The 20367-nt window shown below is 33.6% G+C and overlaps 1 protein-coding gene across 1 annotated transcript in view; it reads right to left on the bottom strand.

Moving 5' to 3' along the window:
- LOC106460133 (neurogenic locus Notch protein-like) overlaps window positions 1–20367 on the bottom strand; it is a 93263-nt gene that overhangs the window by 64443 nt on the left and 8453 nt on the right. The window contains exon 2 of the mRNA XM_022386779.1: window positions 15029–15107. Within this exon, the coding sequence (XP_022242487.1) occupies window positions 15029–15107 (79 nt within the window). The remainder of the gene's footprint in view (window positions 1–15028; window positions 15108–20367) is intronic.

Raw genomic sequence — 20367 nt, 5'->3', positions numbered from 1 at the left:
TAGAATACTCCCATAACACCAACTACACATAGTAAGGGTTTCTAGTTTCAACGACTTAACTGAGAAAAATCATCGAAAGTAACTATCTAAGAATTGCACAACTACAACTACATTGAATGATTATTTCCATGTTTTGATCAATTTTCAGGGAAATCTATGAAACCAATCCTGAAAGTCTCCACCCACCCCCACCCCTAATATGAAAATGTCGATAACCTTAAATCTATACTTATTTTGAAAGTACCCCAAAAGCTCACAACCTATGTAAAGTTTCATGAAATCCGTGAATCGTGTCCCAAGTAACCCTAAAACCCCTTTGATCCACAAATGGGACTAAAATTTAAATAATTCCAAAATATAAATTACTGTTTGAACGGATCTTTACATGTTAATAAAAATATTCACGTAAATCGGTTCAGACAAACCCGAAAGATAATATATAAATAAATAAAAACGACTCCCATTTTCAGGGGCCTTTCAAGACTTTTTTGCTTCGTCTGTGTTCTCTAGGATTCAACAGCCTAACTACAAAGTGTCATTTAGTCAAAAATTTGTGGTAGTAGTTGAAATATCAAGTAAATAGAGATACGAATAATTAAGAATTACTACATATTCATTTTAGATCGCAAAATGACTCGAACTGATTTAATTATCATCAGAATGACAGTTAGAACGAATGATATCCAACCATCCAGAGAGATGTCCTTCATGTTCAGATGGCTTCACATGCAGGTGGTTACGTGCTTTGATCACAAACACTTCCTACTTTAGATTCTCTATGACAAGTGTACTATCACATTTCAGATACCACGCAGCTGTGATTAGAACAATTATCAAACAGACTGAATATAATAAACAGTACTTACCGCGCTAAACTACACTTTACATATTCTATCTGCCCACATATATCAACACAAGTTACTCGTTATTTATCACTTTCGTAAGACGATAGATAAAAAAAATCAATTGTATAAACATACTGATATTTTCTAAGTATAACAGTCTAGAGATAACTAAAATACGACACGTTATGTTACTTGCTTTTCAAACATCTGTCTATAGCGTAAATAAAGATTGTAACAAATGTTCAGAATATTTCTCTAGGCATAAAATACATATTCAGTAAAATAAAATACAGTTTAAATTCACAATGAGGGAACAAAGAAAGTGTCGAGACTAGTTTCCACATAAATTTGGTTCAGCAGGTTATGTACATTTATCAAAATCGACCTCACCTCAAATGTGGTAGTATATTATAAAAGTTAGAGCTATTACATCACAGAATACTGGAAAAGATTATATAGCAATATTTTAAAACACTGAACAAACCAAATCATGTCAAACGAATCAATTTGTTGAATTTTTTTGGATTTTATTTTTTTAAACACGCTTTTTAACTGATTTCATCTGAAGGAAAGACAAACTTTGACCTTCTTTGAAAATAATTTAAGTTAAATTTCGCCTTTTAAAATGGACGCATTTTGTATATCGAAAGAGTATAAGCCCTATTCCTCTATGTAGTACTACGTTAAGACAGGCTTCTTATTCTTTGTTACTTTATTGCATTAAAATGAAAACGCTGGATTGTTTGTTTGTTTGTTTTTACGTCAAATTACTGCTTACATATTATGATATCCAACGTAAGTATTAATTCATTATTCCTTCTGTGTGTATCTAAAGATTGGAAACGATTATTATAGTGACCGCACAATAAATAGTGATCAAATGTAATACGAATTCCTGATAAGAGTAATCCCGATGTTTTCTCAAAATTCGAAACTAACCACTGGAAACCACGTGGTCTCCGTTTTTCAGTTTCGCTTCTTCAAAAAGTATCTGATTTCGCAGACCCAAGGTTTTACCATCGTTCATCACGGTTGGCGACCCGTAGCGACAATTCATATTTCTGTTTTAGAAAGTTTCAAAATCTGAAGAGATTTACTTTTTTTTGTAAATCGTAAAGACATCAAAGTGACTACGTAACAGCAATAAACACACCCAAGTATTCGCTTTTGTAAATTTATACGCTATAATAAAGTGCATAATTAAAACGTTATTTCACATCGGTGATTTTTTTTTGTATATTTTCGGTGAGTTATAACCAGTATTAGATCTATATGTTAAAACTGTTCGCTAATACAAAAGAATATTTTCATCTGATAAATGTCTTATATAATACCTAGTACAAAAACATGTTATAAAGATAACGAAAGTCACAAAGTTCAATCCTTTCAAACTATTTTTAATAAACAAGTAAAAACTTGGCATCTTTAAGCTCAAAATCGAAAATAAATTTCAACTTATTTCAACTTTGCACTAAAACAACAGTTGAGTTTTCATGCCTTAAAAACATGTTTGAAACAATTCCTTATATCTTTCTTATTTATCAAAACTTACGAGTATTCGTGTATCTAACTCTATACCATCATTTGACAGAATTCTTTATGTTTGTGTGTGATCGCCTATAAGTGGCGAACTGCTGGACCGATTGTCACCAAACCTGGTATGTAACCGTGGAGTGTCCGCTATGTCTTCTCTGTGCGCTAAACGGGGACATCGGCTAGTTACGCCTAATCGAGTAATAACGCGAACTTCCCCTTGCGCCATATTACAAAGTTAAATAAATGAGAATAGTTATATAAATAACCAGTAAGCAAGATCCGTTGCGTCAGTTGATTACAACCACGTTTTTACAACTCTTTTTTTATATATGTATATAATTATTACTGCTATTTAGATCTACACATGTTTCACTAAAATTCTATACACAGTTTCCCAGTGTGAAGTTGAAGAAAGTAGGTTCGTTAAAGTATTCTGTGAAAATGTGTGAAATATATATTGATGATTTTGTGAAATTTGTGCAATATACTATATCGCTCATATATAGGTGGACTTACGAGCGCTGTTGTAAATAGTCATTCGAAGGGTGTGAAAGTAGAGCAGCCAAGTATACGTATTATGAAAACTAATTGAAGTGTGTAATTTTAAAGTAACTTGTTTTTTTTAATAACTAATGTAAGTTAAAAGCAACAAGTCAACAGTTTGTCAACGATACAGTTTGTTTCAGGTTAATTGTAAAAGGCTGTTTTAACTCAGATGCTTAACTTCTGCCAAATTCCCGTCGCAGGTGTTACTACAGCTGTTACTCTACTTAAATTTAGTGATTTCAAACTGTAGCCTCGGTATCATATTTGAAAGAAATTGGTCATTTGGTTTTGAGTCAACATTCACAAACACACACGCATAAAAAAAATTGCAAAAGCACCAAACCAATAATAATCGTAACTTAATCTTTGTCAAGGAAAGATATCACTTCATATAAACTGGAATAAGGTATCGAAATTTAGTAATTATTGAAGTGATGGTAGTAAAGAGACAATAGGCTGCTATTTAGCTTTATATGCCTTAGTCAAGGTAAGAGACAATAGGCTGCTATTTAGCTTTATATGCCTTAGTCAAGGTAAGAGACAATAGGCTGCTATTTAGCTTTATATGCCTTAGTCAAGGTAAGAGACAATAGGCTGCTATTTAGCTTTATATGCCTTAGTCAAGGTAAATTCAAGGTGAAAGTTACTTGAAGTTTAGCATCGTAAGTATGTGCACCAACGTATTCACTGATCAAATTTAGTAATAAGCAGTTTTTAAACCCAACACACATAACAAAATAGTGTAATATGTGAAGGAACATAATATTCAAAATATCTATTGCTTGTATCATTTTGCGAAGTATGGAATAAACTGTTTGAAAAACAAGACTTACTATTGGTCTACAGAAATTATTCCGTTCGGCACTACGACTTTATAAATGTATAAAAATCGTTTAATCAAGTACCTTAAGAAAATGCTAAGTCATCAAATTTGGTGTTAAAGTAACAACTCTAACGAAAGTTTTGTCTTTTTTTTAACAATTTGCAAATGATCTCTAACTAAATAATAATAATAAAAACATTTCATTTAAGATCTTTATATGACGCTAGCTAACTTCTTTCTACACTCAACCCGGAGATGCCAACCCTAATTGATGTAAATTAAGAATGACTTAATTTTTTCACTCGCTTTCCCGCCATGAAAGGGGTACTGGCATCCACAGAATAAAGCGTAGAAAACACATGGCTTTCATTTACTGTAAACGATTTAATGTACGACCAGTCAGCAGTATATTCCAGATTAAATCAATAAATGTCTACAACATCTATGCTTGACAAGAGTTCCATATCGAGACGCCACTTATAATTGTTATGTTCTTTGTTATTTTCACCTTTAGTTTTTACTTTATAATATCGTTTAGCTATTAAATTTGCCAACAATTTGATAATTTTTGGTTTTGTTTTATTCTTCTTCTCCTTTGTATTCCTAATTTCTGTGGAATGGTGTTAGGGTTATGTCTGGGTTCGCAGTTTCTTTTTATTATATTGTAATTGTCGCTTTTTTTGGTTTTTTTTTAAGTTTTCACCTTTACTTTATGGGTATTGTTTAAGTAATAAAGCTACCAGTAATTTTTGATGTGAAACTCCTTGCCTAGTTTGTTTTCGGACACACATTCTTGGCTAGATGGCTTTTGTTTCAACATCTAACATGGTCTGTTCTTTATTGAATGTTACGGAAGCATTTGAGCTTGGTTTGAGTACGGCTGCAGAAGTAAAAATGACTAGAATCTGCCCCCAGTGGCACGGCGATATGTCGGCGGACTTACAACGCTAGAAACCGGGTTTCGATACCCGTTTTGGGCAGAGCACAGATAGCCCATTGTGTAGCTTTGTGCTTAACTTCAAACAAACAGACTAGGATCTCGACATGCAGTTTCGCCCCTCAGTGGCACAGCGGTATGCCCTCGTACATACAACACTATAAACCGGGTTTCGATACCCGTGGTGGGCAGAGCACAGATAGCCCACTGTGTAGCTTTGTGCTTAACTTCAAACAAACAAACAAACAATCGACAGTGTTGTTGTTTCATTTAAACCCCAATAATATATTTACCAAATCGTGTTACAGCAAACCCGCAAAATGCATAAAAAAGGAGGGGAGGGTTGAAAATTGGAATAATTCCGCCAAAACAGGAATGTTAGCATCCCTGCCCAACGTGTCGAATGTCAGGACGCGGAACAAAACAAACCTGATAAAAGTAACAAGGCCGCAAACTACGTACATTACAACAATTATAAAATAAACATTTACCGTTATACTACATAAATCAACAAACTTGCAATGGTATGTTACGCTTTATTCATATAAATGTGTTCTTTGCATCTGTTGGTTTGTGAGAAGACATGCAGCCGAAATCCAGGCTCGCTTGTCGGTTTATAATATATCGTTGTTAAACGAGTAACAGTAATCACGAAAGACTGGAAGTTCTCAATAGGGTTGTTGTTTGTTTTCAGATAAAACCAGCCACCCGCTAGACCCTCACGTAAATCTAGATAATACATACTTCCCGAACTGATAAAACCTATACACATCAAGACTGCAGCCCATCACAGCTGCTCTATATCAAAATGGCCAATGACGAATAAACACGCGCGCCCATCAAAATCGTGGAGTGTCGAGATAGTTAAGATGTCTACCTAACCCAATTCAGCGGCTATAGCTATAGTACTGCTGATATATGTGTGTGTGTGTGTGTGTGTGTGTATTTTAGCCGCGGCATAACGGCTTATAGAACGGCTCTTAGTTTGTTTTTCTTCACAACTCCGTCATCTCTTGACCGATTTGAGATCTAATTAGAGTTTTGGACTGAGGGATTCAAACCCTTTCGATTGATTATTTGATCATGCCCAAGGTCTCATAAATTAATTTATTCTAATCCTTACAAAAAGAATTTCAATTTGGGAGTTGGCTGGTAGAGATCCTGATGAGTAATATAATCGAGTCGGGTACATGTGCGTCCCACGCTTGGTATTGCTGGCGCACAAAAATATAGTTCATAAAAAAGGGGGGGGGGGGGGGAAGGGTCTCATAGATTAATTTACTCTAATCAAGTGCCGCGGCTATTGAGGATCCCCTCTTGTTTTTGAGTGTGTCCAAAAATTTTGCCTTAAAATGACACATGGATAATATTTAGTAACTTATTTACTTTCCACCCATTACAAGCTTGGTGAACGTAGTTCTGCTTAAGACACAGTAAATATTTTTTTAAGTATGTGTTCTATGACTGTGGCTTTTTTTTTCAACTTTTTACACCAACCTCAATTTTTTGCTTTACATCAGAAGTAAAATAAACGACAAAATGTACTTCTAACGCTCACACACAAACACACACGTTTCAATATCTTATTCAATACAATGAGAAATATAATATCTCTGATAATTTCCCAACCTTAATAAGCCAGTTTTAGAATTTTCGCGCGAAGTTACACAAGGCAGCTAGTCAACAGCACCCACTGCCAACTGTTGGACTACTCTTGTCTGAGAGAGTATTTGACCATCAGTCAGTCTTATAGCGCAACCATGTCCCAAACTGTGTCAAGGGGATGCAAACCATGAACCCTCGGATTCACTGTCCGACCAAATTTAACAATCATATCAATGACAATGGAGAAAGTCTTTACGACATATGCAACCATAAGTTGAAATTTATAACCGTTTCGATGGTTAACGTCCAAAAACATATTTTTTTCAGTAAGCTGATTACAGATTCCTATGTAGAACTAATGTTTGGTAACAAAACTTACCATAAATACAGAATAATCAAAAACCTCTGTATCTTCTTTTATCTTTGGGAGGGGGAAGGGGGTCTGTACAAATAAGAATTACATGGATAAGATAAAATATTTAAATTCCAACCACTACTGCATAGGTTTGACGTTTTTAATACATAAAACTTCCAGAGAATCAACGAGAAGAATGGAAAGGGAACTATGAAACATATCAGTTTGCCGACACTATAGGCTTCCATTAAAAGTTCAACTAATAGTGCAGAGGCGATTTTGTTCAACTGGAGATGTTCCCAAGGAGGATCCAAAAAATGTGTGCTGGAGGGCGGGTACAAAGATGGTGATATACAGAAGATAATGAAGATATTATGTGCTAGAGGTCAGAACACATTAGTCTAAACAGGGATCTGATAATTTGTGGTTTGTTTAACTGGGCATAAATAGAAAAGTTCAAATCTAACAGAATAAAACGCTGTAAAAAACAAACAAAAAAAACTTTAAACTAGCTTATTATTTGCGCAGATAGTTAAGTATTTGCTTGGGGTACAGATTAACACTAACAAAACACCCAAAATGTAAACTACTTTTCAACTCTAACCTGAAACATGATAGTTACATTACGTAACTATGATATTTGGTGCTCTAGATTTAACTCGCACTATCTAGATACCTTTGCAATAACAGGAGATTCCATGGATCTACACCGCCTATAAGTAGCTCATAAAGGAAACGAAACGAATGTTGGTGATTCTGATCTCAAGGTCTGAAAGAAACTTTCTCGTGTAGATGCAGTAGTTTGCAATGAACTCAAAATAATAAGTTAATTACAAAGATGACATGTGATACAGGCAATCTACACTTTCTGATATCTGGATCAGGCGATTACAAAAAGTAGTGTCACTTATATTAAATTTGACGAATTGCAGAAGACATTGTATCGAGACATGGTTCAAACTGACACTTTTATGTTCAGATTGAATCGACTTTTACCACGTGGTTTATGTCCTATTATACTTACCGTATACTCCCGAAACAGAATAAGATTTGAACTTCGTAATTCTGTTGTTAATGGAAAACTACCTGCCTTGGAACTATATTAAATGGATATTAAAGTGCAGTATTCCTTCTTGTCGTATCAATCAGAGACCAACTATGGTCAATGTCTGCCCCATTTTTCCAACGACCCACTATATGGAAATCAGATACCAAAATGAACTTAGTGGTGTACATTAAGTACTAAGAATGCTTAATGTAGGCTAAAAAGTAAGAAAATTTTTAATTGATTCTAAGAACTATTTCTATTCCAAACAAAAATGCTGAAAACATAAAAATAATATATCGTTATTACGAGAAATCATAGAAACATAAGACGCACGAAGCCTACGATACAAGCTCTTAGAAGTCAAGTTTGGACTAAGAAACAAAACCAAAGTCTAAAAATATACTGACATTTTAATATTATGTCATTGACGTTATGCAAGGGTAGACTTAACAACAACATTAAATAAAAATAGTCGTAACATGATATCATAATCAATGAGGGCTACAGTTTCCAATTAGATTAACTGTCACCACCCACACTACTTATTACAGGTCCCTAATATGAAATTATTACCCGGTGTAGCTTTGTAAAATAGACAGTCGGAGAAAAACGTATTTGAGCAGTTAAAAAAAAGTAATTTCTATCATTTTTCATTGTTCTATTGACAAACATACATTAAAATAAAGATCCAACTTTATAATAAAACAATAAATTATTATATAAGATGTATAAAGTGGAAAATAACATGCAAAATCTAATGTTATACTTTGGCATCTTTCCTGTGATATGTTTCTTCCATACACGGCTTTGAGTTCTGCAATAGATTTTGGTTTACTATTTGATATTTGATACAGCCGCCTTCGAGTCAATCCACATTATTTCAATGGAATTCTAGTCTGAAAACTGTGATGATCAATCCATAACTGTAATTTTTTTTCCACAAATTCCTTTGGAGACTTCACAGAACACTTAGGATCATTATTCTGTTGAAATACAAACTTCCATCCAATATGCCTTCTAGCACAGGTTAACAAATTAGAGTGGAAAATTGTTCGATATTTTGTAGCATTCACTGTTCCTTCTACAATACAGAGATCACAAGTGTCTGTGGAAGAAAAGCAAGCCCACACCATCACACGATCTCTACCATATTTAATACTGGGCAGGATTAATTTTTATTTAACTTTTTCATCTTTCTTCCTCCAGAAATTTGCTTTCTTGGTGATAAACCATAAAATTTGGTTGAAGAAATAATCAAATTTCTTCAAGTATTCAATACAAAACTGTAATCGCCTTCTCGTGCATTGTTTTTAAGAAAGATTAGCATCTTGGTTTCGCCTTATCAAGTTAAGGTATCGTTCAGTGGCGTATCCTGGCTGATGGCTTTGGTTTATCACACTTATATATATACTTTACAGTAAAATGCATAACTAAAAATAAATCAGCATTTAGCATAATAAATAATACTAAATTAGCGCCATCTGGCATTTACTACCCTACTTTGCACCACAATCACGAGCGATATACTTCCAAGGTGTTTAACGCACGCTGATAGGCTGAACTGTCATTGCCGCACCAATCACCATAGACGACACATATAATCAGTACTCGCACAGTCACTGCGGTCAACGATGGCTATATCTCGTGTAAATAACATCCTGTGTCACTGCTTTTTCAAAACTGTAGTAATTATATATTTGTGCTAGTAACGGATGATATTCGAATACTATTTTTTTTTATCCTCCCAAGGCTGGTTTGCCGCCGGTAAACGCGGTAACACGGAAAATACGCCACTCGTATCGTGGAATTGTTCGCTCGTGAATTTCTTGGCCATCTTTTCTCAATTCTTGTGTCATATATTTTGCTGAGCTACTCAAACATTCTTCTATCACATTTTACAGAAATCTAGTTTAGCATGTTACACCAGGAGCTACTTCGCAGCAATTCCAGTTCTCCTGTGTTTCTCAATAACTCCCACAGTACTTTGCAAAAAACCAAGTCTTCCCTTTATTTTTCTGGTAGTTTCTCCTTTTTTAGTTTAATTGCATCACTGTCATTTTGAGATCCTTGCTGTACTTCTTAGTTTTAACAATTTTTCTAACGTTTTTCGATCCCAAATTTCCAACTTATATTTCAGCACTTTATGATTATGTACTTACTTATTCTACAGCTATTGTCAGGTGTTGGTTTTCAATCATGATAATTGTCAAAGATTAGCAACGAACGAGCTACATCTATGTATATATATAAAGACGAAATGTGTGTGTGTTTACGCCCTAACTCCTCCAAGCCTACTAGGTCAATCTCAACCAAAATTTGTATGTAAACACTATGAACTATGGGGCATGTCCTAAGGGGGTCAAAACTGAACTTAACCCTATTTCTACTTTGTAAAGCCTGTTGGTTAATTACTTCCAGAATATTGAATCAATCTCAAATAATCTTGGCAGGTTGACAATTTAGACAATGTTGAATATTCTAAAAGGATTCAAGGTCAAAGTATGAAAGTTGCTGGATTGTTTCTCAAACAACCATGCTTTTCTCATGGTCAGTGAGATGTAGGGTGTTAAAGGGAGGGATCACCTCAAAATCTTTATTTGTTGATAGATGTAAGGCAAACTGCAAATGCTGTTTAAAAAGACGCTTTGTTATAATTCTAAAATTTGAGATAAAGTTTATGTTCCGGTTATTATTTTGTAATACATGATTACTGTTAAACTTACATTGTTTTAATTAAGTTTAAACATTCTCCGTCAGTTGACGGGTATTTCCGCTTGTAGGAAAGATGTTTATTACCCAAAGAATTTTATCAAATTACGAAATTAGTTTTTAAATGTTATTTATCATTATATGGATGTTATGTAATAAATTATTTTTTTATTATAAAGCTGAATATCTAATTTATTTATATTAGATATGATAGAACTCACTTTCTTTGTGGGTTTTTCTTTTAACTACACAACTATTTTTGCTGCGACTATATATATCTCATCTGCTATACAAAGTTCCAAATCATTATCAGATTGTTTAGTTATTATATCCTTTTTTTTTGCAGATTTTGTAATTGATAATAACTGGTGTATTGAGGGAGTGTCAATAGTAGCTGCTGTATTCTTACTGGAAGTGTTTAAAAATTTTAGTGTCATCATAATGATTTATCGTGCTTTTAGTGTGTTCTTTCATAACGTATCATTAAGTCTTCTCTCATCGGCATATGTTGTTGATTGTCTTCTTGTTGGTTGAAACAATACACGATTTCAGACAAATTAAATATAGATTGTGGAACTGTAAACATTTTAAATCTTTAAATTTTGTCTTCGTAGGATCATACCAGAATTATTTCTCTTATCTCCAACGGTTATTGTATTAGAGAAAACGTTATTATTGTTATTTTTTTCCTCGCTGAGTTATGAAACCCAAAGGTTGCATTGAGAACTCTCTTATATTTGTTATTTGTAAAGCATTAAATTGTATGTTAGATACTGCATGTTACTCTTGTCAGTCATATGAAATACATATAATTATTTCATGCTGAAATAAATACAAAATTATTTACTACAGCAAAAATCTTACATATGGAACGATCAATTTACGTTCTGTTTGTTTGTAATTAAGTACAAAGCTACATAATGGGCTATCTTTATTCTGTCCACCACGGGTATCGAAACCCGGTTCCTAGCGTTGTAAGTCCGCAGACATACCGCTATGCTACTGGGAGCATTTACCTTCTAGAGGTTCTTGTTGTTTAACCACGCAATGGGCTGTCTGTCATATGCCCAATGCGTTTATCGAAACCCGAATTTTAGCGTCGAAAGCCTGCAGAGTTACCGCTGAGCCACTGGGGAGGGGGGCGTTCTAAAGGTAATAAAAATTAGAAAATTTCTGTATGTTAAAATCCTCACTACCAAAATAAAATAACTATAATGAAGAATTAGACTAGTACTCGCAAAACCCATCGTTTAAGGTGCTAAACTAAATATAAAGAATATCAATAAAATAAAATTCATATAACAGCTACATCCGTGGTGGATCAAGCTTGAAGACTTATAACACTATAATTTGGCGAACTCCATGGTGGAGATATACAAATGACCCATTGCTATTAAAAAATAAAAACGAACAATGATAGGCAACCTAAACTGGTCCGCGGGCCACTTGTGCGAACCTCAAACAGTTTCAACCCCCCCCCCCCAGTGGCACAGCGGCATGTCTGCGGACTTACAACGCTAGAAACCGGGTTTCGATACCCGTCGTGGACAGAGCACAGATAGCCCCTTGTGTAGCTTTGTGCATAAATTAAAAAAAAAACAGTTTCAATGGCCGAAAGATCCTCCTTGCCAGTAATAAACCACAAAATATATATTTTAATAAAAATGAACTACATATGAAACATTAAAGACAGCGATCAGCTTCCAACAGACACCACTCCCAGTACTGAAGATCTAAAAAAAATAACAGTATACAAAAAATAAATAATCAAAGTTTACGTTTTAATATCATAGCAGTAATACACCTGGACTTGTCTGCTGTCATCACTTAAAGATAATTAACTTCGCAAACAACTTGTGTTGCTGTGATAAGTTTTTTAGAATGAAGAGAGAGTTCGGATTAACCCTCGGGGTACCACATGCGTCCCGCTGATTGTTTACCACTCAATGTGTAGTGAACCTTTCTAGCAACTGTGCTGAACTTTAACGTGTTTCAAGCAGTCAAATTAAAAAGGATTACTACAAATTAAAGGATGTAATATGACATGCAATATTACTGACATCCGAAGTGTGTGTGGAAATTCCAAAAAAAAAACTGTGCTATATACCACAACAGGGAATGTTTTGTAAATGACAAGCATGCCACGGATTGGCCACCTTTAATTTAGACAGTGTGTTCATGGTAAAAGGTGAAAATGGGCAACAACTGCCTGAAACTATTAGCACAACTCTACTAAAAGGGTTTCAATAATAGAATCTAAGAATCTCTAGCACTGAGCTAAGCATGACATTCACACATCTCTGATAACGTATGATTATTTATCATACCCGTAATCAGGGGGTCCCATAAACAATAATATTTGTTCATTCTTTCACGAGTTTCTATATTTTAGGACTATGCCGAAATATGATTTTGACTGTTGATGAAGTTCGTAATTTAAAAAGTGTATTGTGGGGTTGTGCCCTCCCCCTTTTTCGGGCTCAGGGGCCCATACTTGGTTAATATGGTACCAATAATTATTACATATAAATTCATAAAACATATTCGAGCTCAATCACAAATTATCTTGTTGTTTTACATAGAAAAATTGGGTAGGACAAAACTTTACAAGTTAGCTAATTCACTGACTTCTGCAAAACTTACCTGTCATACAAACCAAAATGTTGGTGTCTAACGTGTCCTTTAAAAAGGATAAGTGTTAAATCAGTAATACATGAAACATATCTGTAGAGCACGAGAAAAACAACTTGACAGTCTGAGGCACGATTACCTACAATACATGTATACATTAAAACTACTGAGTGACTCATAGACCTAATTTAATGAATCAACATATGATGCCATGTGAAGAGATATTATTTAATGCTACTCAAAGACAGAGAGATCATATTATTTTTGTTCCTTCATTTGAAGCGTGGGTATCAGAATCTGTTATTGTTCGCTACCTACCAGTTATGTCTTTCACACAAAATATTTTTCATATTTTTTTGTTGGTTTACAGAAGAAGAAAAATTGCGGCAACGATACCTGTATTTTTCGTTGTAACTGATCAAGTATATGCTTTAAAGGCTTTAAGTGCGATAAAAAGATGCAACCCTTAGATCATTACCAAATCAAACGTTTCACTTGTTGTTTTCAATAACAACCATCTTATAGTTAAGCATGCAGAAATAAAATGTTTTCAAAAGAAGAATTTATGAACTGGCTTCGACTGTGGGCCCCACTACATTTTTTGATAAAAAAAAATACCCCTCTGTAAAGCTACTTTGTATTCAAGACACCTTAAATCTGAAAGAGAGAGATATGAAAGAACTGTTAAGCTTAAAAAGATAACAAAAACACCCTATCTCACCTCGGACTGGTAACTCCCTAATTATAGACCGTAAAGAAACGCCTGAAAGCATAGCCCTCCCCACCTCAAAAAAAAATAAAAAAATAAAAATGGAAGGACCCAAAACCAAACATATAGGTTTTGACGTAACCATATCCCTCGTGGTTGAAACTTTAATACATGTGTGCTATGTAAAACATAACACCATGTCTGTGTATAGGTATAATTGTATAATACAAACTGTTGAAAGCAATTCAGTATTTAGTTTCTTTAAAATAAAGTATAATAAAATGACAACTACTGCTGATGAACTTAAACACTACGAGGAACGTCGAGAGCCAGCACGGGCCCCGGGGCAAACATCCTCACCGGGCCCCCTTTCTCCCTCTCTTTTTTAACATTTTCAAGAATTTATTAAAAAGAAGATTCTAAATTAGGCCAGCAACGAGCTCATAAACCAGACAAAATAATAGCAGCAGCCGTTTTTACCTCATAGTATAAGCGTAAAAACGTTAATAAAGTAACAACAAATATCTATTAAATCTATAAAGTAACAAATACATATTCATTATTACTCAAATTATTATTTCAGTCGTTCTTAATGTATCAAGCGTCTAAATGAAGATATAGCCTAAAGATGCTTTGCGGGCTTTACGGCATAACCAGGTTTTATTCGCCCGGGCCCCTGGGCAGTTGCCCCCACCCCTGTCGGCGGGCCTGCTAATTACTCTTTTAAACGTCTGTATCAATTTTGAAGCGGCATCAAACGTTAAAGTAGGTCATATAACATTTTAGGAAAAAAAATTGTGAGATGCATTGGTCACGAAACAGCAGTGTGTACACAGGCCTAAAAAGTCTTCTAAAAATACTAATGTCTGTGCGTGTGTGTTTATACATAACTTACATATATACAGTGTACAAGCTTGTATGAAAATTAAGTACTCTTCCTTTCCAATAACAGTCAGTATTATGGTCGTTCGGCCTTATTGTTGAAACGTATCATGCAGTCCAGTTAAGATGTTTTTGACACTGGACCAAACTTACAGGAAGCTGGTGTTACAAAATGCCTAAAAATGATTAAAAGTACTTTGAAATCGTTACATACGCCTGAAAACTTGCATGACAAGCCTAATAGTGCAATTCACTGCCACGAAGGAGAATAGGCACTAAAAATCAGTAACCCAATAGCATAATCATTATAAATAATAAAAAAAGTTTATTTAAACATAACAATACCCATACTAATTTTGATCGTGACAATAGTCACGAGCTTACACAAATAACTGCACTCACCTACAGACAGACTCTCCTGGACGGTTAGATACACAAGAAGCTCCATTTTTGCATGGATTTGGTGAACATGACACCAAGCCTGTAAATATAAATATACTTATTATTTGGAGCTTCAATAAATAATTGAAACAGAAAATATAACATAACACACAAAATATACAAAAAACATATTGCATGTGGTAGCAGGGATATTGCACAAATGAAAACAAGTGAGTTAAGGTATCGTCAATGAAAAGGGTTCATGGCCTGGTGGTTAGGGAGTAATACTCGCAATCTGCGGGTCGTGGGTTCGAATCCCCGTCCCACCAAACATGCTCGCCCTTTCAGCCGTGGGGGCGTTATAATGTCACGGTCAATCCTACTATTCGTTGGTAAAGGAGTAGCCCAAGAGTTGGCAGTGGGTGGTGATGACTAGCTGCCTTCCCTCTAGTCTTACACTGCTAAATTATGGACGGCTAGCGCAGATAGCCTTCGTGCAGCTTTGCGAGAAATTCAAAACAAACAATGAAAAAGGTTTGGAAGCCACTGGTAGAGTTAATTCAGTATATTTCAATGATATACAGGATGTCAATAAGTTTTTAAGCTACTATACTAAACTTATATATTAAGGTTACGAACTAGAACCCTAAAATAACTGTTAAGGTCAATTCGGAAAATGTATCGTTTGTAAAACTTTTCCAAGTTTGGTTTCTGTCCCTCCACAAATACCGCCCATAAGCCCATCCGTGCCCATAATGAATATAGTACGATGGCCCAATTTATTTCCTAAAATCGGTAACAATAACAAAAGTGCAAGAAAAACCACAACTTTCGCTTTGCCCTTATTCACAAACACAGCTTTTGCCTTGTTCCTATTTACGGATACAGCTTTTGCCTTGTTCCTAGTTACGGATACAGCTTTTGCCTTGTTCCTAGTTACGAACACAGCTTTCGTTTTGTTCTTAGACACAGCTTTCGCCTTCTTATTCACAAACACAGCTTTCGCCTTGTTCCTAATTACGGATACAGCTTTTGCCTTGTTCCTAGTTACGAACACAGCTTTCGTTTTGTTCTTAGACACAGCTTTCGCCTTGTTCCTAATTACGGATACAGCTTTTGCCTTGTTTCTCGTTACGAACACACAGCTTTCGTTTTGTTCTTAGACACAGCTTTCGCCTTGTTCCTAATTACGGATACAGCTTTCGCCTTGTTCCTATTTACGGATACAGCTTTCGCCTTGTTCCTATTTACGGATACAGCTTTCGCCTTGTTCCTATTTACGGATACAGCTTTTGCCTTGTTCCTAGTTACGAACACAGCTTTCGTTTTGTTCTTAGACACAGCTTTCGCCTTGTTCCTAATTACGGATACAGCTTTCGCCTTGTTCCTATTTACGGATTCAGCTTTCGCTTTGTCCTAAAACACATATACATGATTACCAGACACGTATTCTAAAAAGAAAATTATTGAAACAATCTGTTAATGTTATCTTACAGCAGCTGTTTTAAGTTTGAATTTCGACCTTAATAAACTAGTATTGCAACTAATTTTTCAGTTTTCTTATTATACAAGTTACATACATTATATGAGAGCAATTATTGTCGCAGGCACCAACCATCGAAGAAATCGTTCATAGAACAACCATATTAATCCTCTATATAAGTGATCAGTGTGCATTTGTTCGTAAACTTTGTAATTCTTGGAACTTCCACCATTTTTGTGGTTGTTAGATATTCACTATTTCAAATACATAAACGGTCCGATGGTTAGGGCGCTCAACCCGCAATCCGTGTGTCGCCAGATTTAAACCTGTCACCGAACATGCTCGCCCCTTCAGCCGTGGGGATGTTATAAAGTATCACTCAATCCCACTGTTTATCGGTAAAGAGTGACCAAGAGTGTATGGCGTAGACTAACTACCTTCCCTCTTGCCAATTACTTCAAAATTTGCGACGGCTAAGGTGAAATTCAACAACAACAAAACAATACATAATCTGCGTGGGTCTAAAACAACAAACGCCTATTTTATTTAGTTTTTAGCAACTGATATTATTGTAATTCCATTCAATATAATACCTTAATTTGAATAAATCGATACAGAATAAGTTTCCACAAATATCCTGTATATGTATCCACAATACTTTTGGTGTAATAGATCTTACATTATTGCACATCATTTTTATATGTTTGTACCCACTAAAAACATCATCTATATAATTACTCCCAAGTATGTCTTAGTATTAACATTTTCAAAATACATACAGTTAGAATCCTTATTATTTGCTACAAATAAAAGTTCACATTTAGTATTACATCTTTAATTATGACATTGTAAATACTTTAATTTATTAAAATTAGCTTGTAGGATTTCTTTGCCAGCTTCCACGTCAACATGAGTTAAAGCTGTATCATCTCCATTGTTCGATATACAACTTATTAGAAAACATTACAAAAACCTTCCTGACAAAGAAACTCACAAATCCAATTAAGATACCAACTGTACCTAAATTTACTATATACTCGTGTCTTCCTAATATTCAATGATTTTTAGTTTTTCATAACAAGAGAGATTAAGGTTAATCGTTTTGAAGGCGACAGTTATGACAAGTTTGGTTACGTAGCTCTGTACGAGTCGTACATTGTGTTTGCAATTACATTGTTGTCGAGGCTTTACTAATACTGTTGACTTCACATAACTCGAATCGTTGCTATTTCTCTAGGCCTCAGTGAATATATAGGTGACTCGCGAGCGCAAGTCAAGAAAAAAGAAGTGAAGTATATTAAAGTACAGAAAAGTGCAGTTCAGTCAGAAAATTAATAAGCGAAATAAAACGCGAAGTTAGCTGGCGTGTGGGTGATTAGCCTTAACAGTTGATATTTTAAAGTGAGTTTCACAGCTTGATAGAGATAAGGAGAATATTTTTCTTGTCAAAGGGTGTTCTAAAGTAAATGAACCCGGTTGTGTGGACTTTGACGAAAAGGAGACAATTATATAAGTTTCAGGATACAACTGTGGTAACCTACGGAGTAACGTAATTTAATTATTTACTGATACTATTGTGATAAAAGTAGAGAAAAAATAGTTCGTCTTGTCAGTTGGATTCTAAAGTAATTGAATCAGCCTAAGTGGACTTTTAAGAAGAAAAAAGAACTATTTAGAGTTTGAGATACAACTGTGATATCCACAGTGTAAAGAATTTGTGTACATAGTTTGACTTGTTTTGAATATATTATTTTAATACAAGTGGAGCGTGTACTGTCAATTTACTATCGAATTTATCTCCAACAAGTCACAAACACCTACTGTAGAATAATTCTTAGCACATATACATAAAACCCAGACATGCATATTGATATATTTTACTCTCTAAGCCTATGTTTACAATATCATTAAAATACAAATTAACAAATAGCAGTGGACCTAGAACAGAATCTTTTGGAACACCATATTAAAGTTATTGAATGACTAATTATTTCTACAATTCTTGTTATTTCAACCCTGTTACTTAAATAATTCTTAAATCAATTACATAGCTTCCCCCTTATACCTATCATCTATAATTTATCCAGTAGTGTTTTATGATTTTATGTATAAAAAGTTCTACTTAAATCAAAAAATAACACAAATACCTTTTTATTTTTATCTAATGTAAATTCACATCATTTCCAAAATTTTCTGAGAGTAATGTGGAACATTTTTTTAATATCCATATTGACAACTGTATATAATATTATTTTTTCAATAAAGTCCAACATTCTGTTACATACATACTTTTCATTATTTTTTGAGTTATAGGTAAAGATTGTCTATAATCATTGAAGTATTTTTTTTATTCTGACTTATAAATAGGATTTATCATTGATATTTTAAGTCTACCAGGTATTTTCTCTTCTTCATAATTAAATTTAATAGCCGTGTTATAACCTTTACTAATACATTAATATATGGTTTTATGTACCTTAAATTTCTAGTCCTTTGTTAATATCCACTGCATTTTCTATATTAATAACTTTTGTTATTACTGGGAAATAAATTGTACTAACCTATGAGGATACACTTCTAAGATAATTATTTCTATTTGTAATATAGTTTTCATTATTATGATAACTTTTTAGAGTACTTATCTTACTTACAAATTCTTTATTAAAAATATTTGATAAATCTGTAATACTTGTATTTGTACTCCCACCATTATCTATTAATTCATTAATGTATTTCCAAATTTCTTTCATATTACCCTGAATAGTAGCAATTTTATTCATACAGTATCTTTTTCAACCTTTCTTGTAATGAATAATATCAAATTTCTTTTTGCTTTGTAGATTGCTTCATTTATTTTATTATTCTAGGTTTATAGTTATGCCATAAATTATACTTTTCTTTTATTAAAATATCATAATTTACCCAAGATTTATGTTCTGTATCCCTCCTTCTTAGTTTAGTCTCAAACATACTTTTCATTTCAATTTCATTTAACACACTAACAAATTATTTATAGATAACATCTGGATTTTTTTAGTCTTAAGAACTCTTCCCAATTATAATTGTTTGTATCATATATAACATTGTTTATTTTAACTTAATCATTAAAACATTGTCTATATTATCTTTCATAGTCTGTTTTATTGTCTTCGTACTTCTTTTTAAATTTATCAATATAATCCTATAATCATTTGTCCTTAATCATATAACTAGTTATATTTACACCTGTTAGTTTTGTGTACACATGATTTAACTAACTTTCCACATCTCTATTCTGATCTTGTGTTAACATTTATATTTTGCTGAAATACATTAAAATATAACAAATTCTGTTAGTCATTTATCAAATTACTGTTTTCATTATTCCTTTTTTTTTTTAAATATTAATATTTTTGTAATCAAGATATACTATATGACTACATAATTTTAATTTATTTAGTAATTTTCCAAATTTATTATATAATAAGAATTATAATTTGGAGGTCTATAAATTGGAAGTATTAAAACTTTATAATCATCTACTTCAACAGCAAATGATAATATTTCTGCATCTTCTGAACTTCATTTCACCATTTCTAGAAATAAATGCTTTTTATAAAAAAATTAAAATTCATCCTTTTCCTTTATTACTCCAACATTTATATTTTTTTTTTCACAACCTTATAAATCATAATTTTGGCTTTCACGTTGTTTTAAGAATGTCACTGTGATTATTAAAATATCTAACAATAATAAAACTTCACCAACACGTGTTCATTGATAATCCTGCTTATTGTGAATATTATTAATATTTATATGTAACAGATATAAAATATAACAGCATGGCTCGGTGGTTTGTTTTTGAATTTCGCGCAAAGCAACACGAGGGCTATCTGCG

This window comes from Limulus polyphemus, unplaced genomic scaffold (assembly GCF_000517525.1).
Source record: "Limulus polyphemus unplaced genomic scaffold, Limulus_polyphemus-2.1.2 Scaffold715, whole genome shotgun sequence".
Lineage (NCBI taxonomy): Eukaryota > Metazoa > Arthropoda > Merostomata > Xiphosura > Limulidae > Limulus > Limulus polyphemus.
Note: the sequence above shows the minus strand (reverse complement) of the source record. Positions and strands in the feature narration are given on the sequence as shown.